The sequence below is a fragment of the Symphodus melops genome (genome assembly GCF_947650265.1).
Source record: "Symphodus melops genome assembly, chromosome: 21".
In the NCBI taxonomy this organism is placed as follows: Eukaryota; Metazoa; Chordata; class Actinopteri; order Labriformes; family Labridae; genus Symphodus; species Symphodus melops.
In genome coordinates, this window is record NC_136711.1 from 17598244 (window position 1) to 17610227 (window position 11984).

Genomic DNA, 11984 nt, shown 5'->3' on the forward strand with positions numbered 1-11984 from the left:
CAGAATTTCCGTCGCCAATCCTGTTTTACCTCAACAGTGTGATACCTTGACATAGAAGTGTCGTAAAAGTGTAATAAAAGTGAGATATGAGAGAACATATATCAAAAAGATGACAGAAGCCAGGTCAGGTCAAAGCTTTTATACAGCTATATGGATTTAATTACAAATTGATAAAGAAACATTTTCATATCAACAGGTACGTACATTAATCCAGTGATGGAAAAGGGTGTCTCTCCAGGTGAAAACACTGTTACAGGTCTTATATTTGTCCTACTACTGCACATTTTCTCCACAACACTTCTACAGGAACATTACAGCAGTGTAACCGTCTCTCGTAAAAAACAGCGTGACTTTTTTCCCCCTGGATTTCTCTGTGCTATGTTACTATACAGCCTCCCTTGTCTCCCTTGTAGGGGTTCTTGTCATCTGGGACGCCTTTAATCAGCGGATCATTTGGTAGCATTTCCTCCACGAAAGCGATTGTTTCTGTGCAGTTTGCACCCACCTGTTATTCAGAGCAAAGAGAGAAACACAAGTGAGGAAAGTGCTTCTTGCTACCTGCATTTTAAATCCTGTAATTCTTTTGGATGTGGTTTCAAGTTCTGATTTGGTGAGATTTTTGAATGGAGTTGAAAAAAAAAAAAAAACAGATGTCATGTACTTACTGCTGTCCTAGTTGTGCTAACTTCTTTCTTCAACTGCTCCAACTCCATTTTCAGGATTTCCTTATCTGACATATCCCGAGCCATCCTGGCTGTAGGAGAAAAGTTGACATCAAAACTTGTTAAAATATTACACAAAAAGCCTAAACGTCTACTTTATTCATTTTTCTCCTTTTAAAAAGTGTGACAACATGCAGTTTCTAGAGATTTATCTTAAAATGCATTATGCTACTTTTCTGAGATAAAAAAAACAACATTTAACTTTCCAAAACAGCCCATTGAAAACATAAACATAAACCCAGCAGAGAACATTTTTTTTACCTGTTGAATGGCGGGATCCCCAACAATCAGAAAAAAAGTATTAGCTCCTAAGAGCTCATCGACTGTATTCCTTCAACTTGTCCGGGTGCTCCTTCTCTCTGACTGATCCGTTCTGTTCCACTGCTCTTCATCCAAGCTGATCCCCCGCTGCTCGGCACAGGATTGGCCCTGATGTCACCAATCCTGCGTGATGGGATTAAACCATCAGGAGCCGTAACCTCTGAACAGGAAGCAGGAAGGTACGAGAACACAGATCAATGCAGATCTGCAGATGACTTGGTGGAGAAAGTGAGACACTGAGAATAAACGACAGTGAACACCCTGTTGTCTGCTGCAAGCCTGAACTCTATCTGAATGTTTAACATTATATACACGATGTTTGGGTCTGAGTCCACATCGAAGTGAGAATGTAGTAAAAGGTGGACGTTTGTGCTAACATTGTTCTTTGTACTTTAATACATCTTCAGCAGTTCCTCTAACTCTTTGCAACACAAGGAGGCCGAGTCCACTGATTTGATTACAAACTCTAATCTTGCAGTTTATCCAATCAGTTGCTCTCAGTGTTGCAACATCATTCTTATGATTTGTGGACACTAAAAGTCTACATCCACCTTGCATACAAAACAAATAGTGCTTTTTTTCCACGAGTCAATTGATGCATTTTTAAAGGAAGAATTTTGTACTATTCACATCTGGGCATTTCTGACGACTACATGGATACACGTGCATTATTCCTGCAGTTTGTGAACATTGTACTGAAGCTATTTTCATTTCTTGTCTGCGAAAAGGAAAACCCTGGACAGTAAAATATCACTTTCCTTTTCCTCTATCTGTGAGGAGTGTATATTTTCTCCTTATGTCTGTGAGCTACAGACAAGAACCTTTGAAGGGCCTGTGAATGCTTACTGTGTAACGGTGTACAAGTTGAGCTACAACAGTATGTTATCGAAAGGCATTCGATAGTGTGGAGATCTGTCCAGTGTTGGTGTGATGGAAGCAGCAAAACGACTTGTTGATATCACAGCAAAAGCTCCATCGCGAGTAGAATGAAGTGTCTGAATGTTCAACGTGAAGTGCATCCCTCTTTTTCCAACCAACTGAACATCTCTGAAGATTCACTTAAAGATTGAATGAAATTGTGCAGCACTATGAAACTAGTCCCATTACTCTGCGCCTTCCACCTCCAGCTGACATTTCATCTGAGACATGACACGCCCCTGATCCTTAACGAGACCTTCAGCAGGACTCACACTAAGCCATTTCAGGATCTGGGTTAGTCTCATCTGCTCAAGATTAACCCGAGGTACGTCACTGTCATTATGAAGGACTGCTGAGTGCAACTTGTCACCTGATGAAAAAACGTCCCTCCCACCTGATGCATCTTATGTTGGCTCTGTATTTTAAACCACTCACACCCACAAGATGTAGGCCGACTGTCTCACTGACACTAATTAGTGTATGGGCGTCTCTGTAGAGATCATAAGGAGGTCATATTAGTGCTGCAATTATTATTCAACTGGAAAGAACCTCTACCAATCTGCAAGTGTAACCACAATATGTGTAAATGCAAATTGATGGATGTAATTATCTATTCATAAGTAATAGAAACAATAGTTGCTACCTTGGTCGCATTAAATGTTGTAAACAGTTGTGTAAGCGGTGTTAAAGTTAGATTTATTTACCCTAGATGTGAACAAAACTGGAAATCCAAGCTGCACTATTGTCCTCACTGTATTAATTTATGCACTTTTTTTACATTCTTGTATTAAAAAAACATGTTGACATCTATGATGATATCTTGTTAATTCTTAAAGCTCAAAGTATAAAATGTTTAATCATAATTACAAAATAAAAATGGCATATCGTTTTCATCCTGTATATAATGTAAGGATCGTGTTTGTCCTCTAGGTGGCGGTGTCTCTTCTCAGCAGCTCCTCTGAATCAAACAGTCCCGCCCACTTTGCGCTATCAGCCAATGGGAGATAGCCTCTGCCTTGTCACCGGACTTAATTTCAAAATAAGAGCACTAACGTCTCCACTGTATGACGTTATAAGCTTTTATTTCGACACGTGTATTTACAGTTTCCTTCCCGGAAGCTCATTGACTTCACTGTAACAGTCGTTTTTGGGTTTTTGGGCAGCGGAGCAACCATGGCAGCTCCCAGCAGGAAACAGACGTTACGGTTTCTCAGCCAGTTGGGAGGTTTTATTCTGACCCGGTTCGGGTTTTGGAACTGCTTCAGTATGTTGATGCTGTTTGCAGAACGAGCGGACTCGAAAAGGTAACGAGGAGAGAGAGAGTGAAGGGAGCAAGGATGGAAGCTAATGTTAGCCAGGCTTCATTTATCAAGATGGATATTCAGTATCCTGCCTTATATAGTTTGGAGCAGGTGTTTAGTATAAGTGCAAGCTTTGTCTTCGTGTGTGTTCAAAGTGTGACGTCAGCTTGTAGTTCTGCTGTAAAATTGTAGTTCTACAAACTCCAGGCTAGTTCTCCAGTAAATTGCAGCCATATGGAGTTGTTTAAACATTAAAGGAGGAGTTATATTTAGACTAGTCTCTAATTATCGTTCAGACAAGGGAGCGCTCCCATTTTTCTTTCCCCTGGTTTTAAATCTCCAGTGTACATTAGGGGGGGGGGGGTGTATTGTTTCAAGTCTGTGGGCTGGGCTGGGGGTGGGTCACACCCTCAAGAAGGATCCTGTAATTAAGGCAACATGAGAGCAGGATGTGTACAACCTTCATCATCAGACCTGTCACTCTCTCTTCTTCTCTCAGACATTCATGACAAAAACCTCTCTTTTCTACTTTATTGTTATTTTCTGATCAGCTGTTACTGATCTCTGGACTTTGTTGTGCATTGGTTGAGGGATCAAAATGATGTTTTGTTAGGTAACCTATATTGTTTGTTTATTTTTTTTTCTATCTCTGCTATAGTTTACAACTTAATACGTTGCAATATTTATTTTACATTTTCTGCAATAGCCATCCATAATTTTATCATGCTGCTACTGGTAAACAAGTCCTACCACACATCGCCACCATATATATTCTTCTTCTGTTGTTTTTCTTGTGTGCACTTTAATTTGTTTGTACACTTGTATAATGACAATAAAGGGGTTGTGTTCTGTTATTTTCAGGAAGCCAGACATCCATGTGCCGTACCTGTATGTTGACATGGGTGCGGCGGTGCTCTGCGCCAGCTTCATGTCGTTCGGGGTGAAGAGGAGGTGGTTTGCGATGGCCGCTGCCGTTCAGCTGGCTCTCAGCACGTACGCTTCTTACATCGGAGAACAAGTTTACTACGGCGACTGGCTTAAGGTGAGCACGCTCCTCTTTTACGTAAAGCACTGGTTGTTGTCTTCACGCTCCCAGCTACACCCTTCAATGACTACAACCATTTCAGTAACAGGAATATCTCATCATGAACATTTTAAAAGAATTTGAAAACGTCAGCAGAAAAAACAGTGGTGTGTTTTGTTCCTTTACTTTTGTAGCTTGTGCTTCTCTGACCTTTTTAAACACCCACAATGCATCAGCAGATTATTTAAGAACGTAGAAGCCACTGGTGCAAATCAAATTAGACAATTATTGTTTGATTTTTTTCTACCATGAGGGCAGCAGTATGTCTCTGTAGAAAGGATGGCTAGAACATGTTCCTGTAATAAGATAGATCGACTGCAATGACAGAGTCATGATGAGCACATATTCAGATGCATTATTCAACGTCCTTTTCAGCTTTCTTTTTACACAGATGCTCTTTAAATCAGCCAACTCTGTCAACAGGCTTTTAAACGAGCGTTTGTCTCTTTTTGGGTTTTTGTGGCGACGGCGTGAATTTGAAGTGAATCCGCTTGCTTGATTCGGACATTAAATATTAATAACAGATCTGTGACACACATGAGGGGAGAAAAAAACAGATCTGGGTTACTGCTCGAGATATAACAGTAAACAGTTTCATCAGAGGATTACTTTTTTTTTTTTTTTTTTAAGCAGTGCTCGATTATTACTGCCTGAACTGTGTTTCCCCTGCAGGTACGGATGTACTCCAGAGCGCTGGCCATCATTGGAGGCTTCCTGGTTCTGGCCAGCGGGGCGGGGGAGGTGTACAGACAGAAAGCTCGCAGCAGATCGCTGCAGTCGACGGGACAAGTCTTCATAGGAGTCTACCTCATCTGCATGGTGAGTGTGGTTTTTGTTTGTTTGTTTTTTTACAAAAGAAGCTTGAGGCGAAATATCATGCAAAGAGGGAAAAAAAAAAGAAAAAAACAATTTAAACTCAAAGTGGCAAAATAAAAGTTTGGCAAGTTGATAAGTGATTTATTCAGATATACGTTTCTAAATTACCGAGATGTGCAGAAAGTCTCGGAGCCATAATGGCTGCAACATCATTCTTAGAAGTTCCTGAACCTGATCAAAATCCTCTACTCATGCCTGTTTTTACCACTTTAAGGCAACAAGTGTACCTCTGCTTCCCACCTCATATTTCCAATGTTGTCAAACTGTAATGTTTTCAAGCAACGCGTCATTTTCTGTTAACAAAGCTCTATTACTATCAGTGGTCTTCAATATTAGAAAAACAATCTGGGCCTAAAGAAATGTGTCGACCATTAGCAAGGTTTATAAAGACATTTACCTTTAACAGGAAGTAAGTCTTTGTTTATATAACACTTTTAAAACAGTTTGTTACAAAGTGCTTCACAAATGTGAAAGGTAAAAACAGGAAAACATAAACAAAAAGTTTAAGATAACGTGACATATTTGATCACTACATTATAGACAGAAATAGTGAGGCTTAAATCTTCTTAAATAATGCAGTACCACTTTCTCCCACTAGGTGTACTCCCTCCAGCACAGCAAAGAGGATCGACAGGCCTACCTGAACCACATCGTGGGAGGAGAGCTCACCCTGATGCTGCTCGAGGTTCTGTTCGGGGTTCTGGCTCTGGCCTTCCTCTCCGGCTGCTACATCCGCCTGGCGGCTCAGATCCTGTCCACCGTCCTGCCTCTGGTGATCCTGCTCATCGACGGAAACCTGGGCTACTGGCACGGCACGCGCAAGGTGGAGTTCTGGAACCAGATGAAGCTCATAGGACACAACGTGGGCATCTTCGGCGCTGTGCTGATCCTAGCTACAGACGGTTGACTCCCTCAGGCTGTCGCAGAGAACTTTTCCAGAGCGAGGTGTCCGCACGGGAGCCGACCGCTGACGTCGACGTCACAGCACGACTTTGTTGTTCCAAGCTGGTCGGCTCCGGCGATCTCTCAGGATTCAAGCGCTCCAAGCAGAGACTGTTGGATGCTAACACACTCCGCTGTCTTCGCCTGCCAGTTGGCTATTTTAGCTTTTGCAAGAAAAGAAGAAAAAAAAAAAACACAAGCTTTCTTTTTGCAATGTTAATTTATTCAGATTCATGTTTACATTTTTGTTTCCCGTTCTCTCAGACATGACACTAAGCAGGGATTTTTGTATTTCTACAGGGAGCATACATTCAAATCAAAGTGTTCCCACTTTAGAAATAAAGGGAAGGAACATTGATTTTATGAGTTATTGCATATCAAACCGTTCTGTCTTGGTAATACAACAATTTTTTTTTGTTACTTTTAAGATTGGGAAATGCAGCAAATTCAATAAGCCCAGATTTGAACGATCTGTGTAAACGATTGACTCTTGATTGTGCCCTGAAGGCTGAGAGGTGTCGTCTGTGCTCAAGTATTGTCATCATTAAAATGATTGTTTTCAAAGGTTTGTGCTCACGTTGACTCCTCTCTCCATGACTTTGAAAAAGAGAAAAGCGCACATGTGCTTAATGAATCTTCACAGCTCAAATTAACACAAACTTTTGTTTCTCCCTTTGAAAGCTGATTTTTTTCTCTTTTTTTTCCTGACTTTAAAGACTCCATGGGTGAACCTTCCAACGGGACAATTAGTTTGTTGGTGCCGCTTTTACATATTTTGCAAAGTTTCAGTGTTGACATGAAATAAAGGTGTCAATTTCTCTAAACTACCTGGGATCTTAATTCATGACTCCATATAGTCCTGAAAAAAGAACTTGTAGAATAAAAGAAGGAGCTCGCGTAGTTTGTTCTGCAGCTTACGACCAACACTGTGAAGAACGTCTGAAGAAGCAGAGCGGTCTCAATGAAGAGTGAGAGGCTGGAAGAAACAAACATCGTCACTCTCGTGGATGAGTTAACAGTACAAGAGATAAAACCAGGATTAGAAATGACAATTTATGGAGATTTTAAAATATGAAACCTAACATCTCTTCTCGCCTTTTTAACCATTGACTTTGCAGCCATAATCTGTCCAAGTACAAAAATAAGAAGTTCCGTTCTTTGAGCGTCCAGAACCTTTCGGCCTTCTATTTTGTCCTTAATGAGGCCACCGTATTCGTGACATCACTTGTACGACACTACTGAGATTGAACATGACGGTGTGGTAGTTGTGTTGCGTGTGTCATGTAATGTAAGGATTAGACCCAACTCTCTGCACTTTAACACATCACTTCCTCATTCCTATTGCTACCCAATCTATCCGCTGTCTAAGGAATATAAAGCTGAGCAGGACAGATCAAATACTGGAGCACAAAAATGTGATTAAGAGATTATTATGACAAAGACATCCATTCAGTCCAAGAACGACAAGAGGAGAATAAAGCTGGTCATTTCTCTTCTTTCTCTGACTCAGTTTCACTCGCGGTCTGATTGCTCTTCCGGTTGAGCTCTGCTTTGACCAGAGCCCCGATCACGGCGAGCAACACGGTGATGGTGATGACGAGCACCGAGGCCGTCTCGGCGACACACAGCTGACTGTCCAGAGACGACAGGGAGCTCCCGGCCTGCAGAGGAGGAGCGCGGCACACTATGTCCTCGTAGTCGTACACACGCAGACGCCTCACATGATGGATCTTGCCGAAGACTCGCTGCAGCTCACAGTCGCAGATCCAGGGGTTGGAGGACATCAGGAGGTGGGTGGTGGTGGTCTGGAGCTTCAGGAAGGTCTTGAATCTGATTCGCTGCAGCTGGTTTCCTTGGAGACCGAGCAGAGTCAGACTCCTGAGAGGAGCCAGAGCTTCAGTCTCGACCACGGAGATGTTGTTGTGTCCGAGCAGCAGCTTCTCCAGACTCTGCTGTCTGCTCAGGAGGCCGTCTTTCAGCACGTTCAGACGGTTTCCTTCCAGGTTCAGGAAGCTCAGGCGAGACAGGCTGCTGAGCGCTCCGACATCAATCACCCGGATGTGGTTTTGACTGAGGTCCAGCTTCCTCAGGTTTTGAAGATCAGACAGTGAAGCGGAGTCCAGGTGCTGCAGCAGGTTGTGGTCCAGCTGGAGCTGCTGCAGGGAGGACAGACTCTGAGAGAAGTCCTGAGGGAGCCAATGCAGCCGGTTAAAACTCAGGTCCAATCTCTCCAGAAAGTGAAGTGATGAAAAAGACTGGAACACAACAGGGCAGAAGTCAGACGTGTAGAAAAGGATCTGGGACAGTTTGTCAAAAACAGAGATGGAAGATAACTTCAGCGGTAGTAACTCTCCTCAGGAGGTAGCCTACTCGAGTGCTTCTTCCTCAAGCCTCAAAATGTCCCTTTTAAAAGGGATAGTACTGCACTGTAAAGAGAGATACACAGTAACTACTCAATAAAATTGAGGCAACAGATTGCACACACATCCATTTGTGTTAAAAGTTGAGTTAATATAACTCAAATCAGTTGTTAAAGAATAACCTGTTTAAATTGAGAAGATTAAAATAAAGCACACAAACAAATTAATCAAATTGAAACAAAAATCACGGTAAAGATCTGGCAGCTGAGATGCCACAAATATATCATGCATTTGTCTTGATCTGGATAAAAGATTGTTTCGGGCGACCTTCGCCGAACCCGCCTGCCTCCCACACCCATGAAAGAGGGCCGGTGGGGAGGTCGGAGGTCGCGGCGACTGTAAAGAACTTTGATGTTTGACAGTTATTAAAACAGAAATGTCAAGGTTGTGTTTGTGTTAAAAAAATAATAAAAAAAGAAGAAAACAAACATTTATATGTATACATTATTCACACGACGTCACGCGAGTCCCGTCTGCTTCCCGTCTGCTTCCCAATCCCAACATCTGAGAGCAGAAACAGTTACAATTTAAATAGTGTATTTGTACACATTGTCCTGTGCTGCTATTGTGACACACTTACTAAAACAGACATTGTAATTGTTTGATAAAAAAAAAAAAAAAAAGTGCCATCTAGTTAATTCATTGTTTTGTATTGCTGTATGAAGGTCTTCTTAACTTTAAAGATTAGAGAAGCTGTTTACACAAACTGTAAAGGTTTGTGTGCACTAAATATGATTATTATACCCATCTTCCCACATGATTCTAATTACTTCACTTAAGTTTGGTATAAATCCATTACCAGCAGGCTGTTATGTTTCCCTCCCTCTGCCTTGAACTCTTTGTGATAAATTGCCAGGTTAACAAGTTTCGGTTTAGGTCTCGTTGGTGTGTAGCACATATCCTCCATATTGTGTTTCCTTCTCTGAAAACGGCTATTCAAATGATCCTCCAAAGATTCTCCATTCAGGAGTTGATGGCTTTGGGTTTTTCTAATAAAGAAAACTAACTGAGAAAAATAAGCAGTAGCATATTTTTAGAAACAACAGACAAACAAACTAACATACATCACGCTCCAAGTTCTCAAGGCAACACCTTTTTATTTAAAAAAAAAAGAAAATACTGTAGTGTCCTGTAATTTATAACATCATACTGTTTATGACCTTTGTCAGTTTGCTTCAATGTAAGAATCACAATGCATTCTTACAGCTCTTAATTGTTTTAGATCAAACAGTATTTTAGTGTTGAAAATTGCCCGCAGATTAAGAGCAATTGTTTACAGGAGAAAAGCTGCTGCCTGAGTTTGATGTTATGAATAAGTCCGGAATCAATTGGCATTTTTCAAGCAAAAGTTTGCCTCATTTGTTTATCTTAGCTTCTCAGTTGTGATGATTGGGATTATTTGCTGCCTCTTCTCAGTCTAATATCTCTGGTAAATGTTTATGGGCTTCTCCAAGATAGATGCTAGTTTTTTTACTCACTTGCTGCTGATCCTACCAAGACCCCAATTTGTCTTATTTATCCGATCTATAAAGAAAGGAAAGCCAAAATTGAAACCTAATTGAATTCCTTTCATAAAAACGTATTGATAAGGGACACTGTACAGAGGCAACAGTCCTCATTGTCCCTTTTACCGCATGTCATTCCAGACTCTCTCTTCAGCTGTCCTGTCTAATAAAGGCACACATGCCCCCCCCCCCCCCTCCCCCTTGACTATTTAAAAAAAGACATTGACAAGTTCACTGTCAACATGTGCACTACATATACCCCCCCCCCCCAGTCTATTCTTTGCTTGTTGGTAGAAGAGGACCACATGCTATAAAATGTGATACCTTGATGTGACCATGGGCCACATTGCATGTAAAAAAAAACCAGACCAGGAATCTCAAACATTTAGGCCCCAAATAGAGGAAATGATCAGTATGAAAACAGCAATTAACTGCTTCAGGCCCATGTTGCAGCTTTAGTAAGTATTAATTTTGTAAATTAAAAAAAGAATCTTGTGCCCACAATATGATTTTTTCCTACCCCACAAGTTATGTTGCATTATTATCTAAGGTGTGCGTTTTTTTTTTCTTTTTGGGACATCTTAAATTAAACACCGTTCAAATGCAGATTTTTACTTTTGCTATGTGGTTTTGTCAATGTTGCACAAGCCTTGACTACAGAAGAAAAACCACTGGTCTACAACTAGAGCATTAAATAAAGGCTACACACAATACAACGTGGTGTTTGGTACCTGTGGCTGCAGAGTTTGGATGCTGTTGTTGGACATCAGGAGGATCTTTAGGGACCAAAGCCCCATGAAGGATCTGCTGCGTACCTCCGTTATCCCGTTCCCACCTAAATCCAGCATCCAGCTGCTGGGTGGGATGCTGGGAGGGACGTGGACCAGACCTCGAGACTGACAGTCCACCAGAGCTGAGGACTCGTAGCAGAGGCAGACGCTGGGACACAGCTCGAAACCCATCATGGAGTTTAAAAAAAGAGGCAGCAGAGAGATGCAGCAGAGCAGCGCACATCCACCGACGCGCATCCTGAATCCTAACTCTAGAGCAGGGTGGGATCACTCAAGGCATCACCGTGACCCTCTCATGGTGTTTCCCCTCCAAGAAACACGAGCGGGAAGCAGGAGAGGCTCTTTTAATGTCGTGATACTGTGAATCCTCCACGAGCTGAGCAGACGTTGAATAGTCCTGATTGGAGCAGGATTATGGGCTTAAACAGATAATCACAAAATAGAAATATCAGGGGGAAGGACCAGCTCTATTTTGGCCTAATGCCTGTAAAAAAAAAAAGATTAACATCTGCAGCTGTATTTGGATGCATTAAGCTTTTTTTAATGGAAGCTATTTTCTAAAAAAAAAGTTGTTTGGTTTGAAATATTGTGAAAAATATTTATCAGTGCAAAATGACTTCCTCAAATGTCCTCAAACATCCAGGTCACCATCAGGCAGCTTGAGAGAGTCCAGAGGATTTAAACACATTTCATTAAATTTGAACCAGTGATGACATCACTCATTACATAAACAGACAGGCCACCAAACTCTGAACAGAACATGGTGAATAGAAACTGGAGCTAAACTTTTTGACTATTCAAAGCGCTTACACTCCGGCAGGTCACACCTTCACATTCACACCCTGATGACAGAGGCTGTTATGTCAACAATGAGACCTAACTAATCCCATCCATACACATTTACAAGCTGGAGCAATTAAGGTTTAAGCGTATTGTCCAAGTATATATCGGACATGTGGCCCGCAGGAGCAGGGGATCGAACCCCCAACCTTACAGTTGAGAAATGACTATCAACTGAACCACAGCCCACCGCTGTGGACGACGCTCCCGCCTGATCAAACAAAAAGGAAATGAAAGGTCTGAATGTGGAGTGGAGCTTTCCCT

At 41.7% G+C, this 11984-nt stretch overlaps 3 protein-coding genes across 3 annotated transcripts; 1 reads left to right on the top strand and 2 right to left on the bottom strand.

Annotated features, from left to right (window-relative positions):
* Nucleotides 1–118: 118 nt before the first annotated feature.
* On the bottom strand, nt 119–1138 carry gngt2b (guanine nucleotide binding protein (G protein), gamma transducing activity polypeptide 2b). The gene is made up of 3 exons (XM_079334230.1): nt 984–1138; nt 666–754; nt 119–505 (listed from the first exon to the last, which is right to left on the bottom strand). Exons 2-3 carry the CDS (start codon nt 747–749, stop codon nt 377–379), a joined length of 213 nt encoding a protein of 70 aa, XP_079190356.1. The 5' UTR covers nt 750–754; nt 984–1138; the 3' UTR covers nt 119–376.
* A 1887-nt stretch (nt 1139–3025) lies between these two features.
* Nucleotides 3026–6991, top strand: tmem101 (transmembrane protein 101). The gene is made up of 4 exons (XM_079334195.1): nt 3026–3265; nt 4124–4304; nt 5019–5165; nt 5821–6991. Exons 1-4 carry the CDS (start codon nt 3135–3137, stop codon nt 6127–6129), a joined length of 768 nt encoding a protein of 255 aa, XP_079190321.1. The 5' UTR covers nt 3026–3134; the 3' UTR covers nt 6130–6991.
* Nucleotides 6992–7648: 657 nt separating this feature from the next.
* On the bottom strand, nt 7649–11664 carry LOC306817379 (uncharacterized protein; the record flags this gene model as incomplete). The annotated part of the gene is made up of 2 exons (XM_079334194.1): nt 10821–11664; nt 7649–8419 (listed from the first exon to the last, which is right to left on the bottom strand). Exons 1-2 carry the CDS (start codon nt 11115–11117, stop codon nt 7649–7651), a joined length of 1068 nt encoding a protein of 355 aa, XP_079190320.1. The 5' UTR covers nt 11118–11664.
* Nucleotides 11665–11984: the final 320 nt, after the last annotated feature.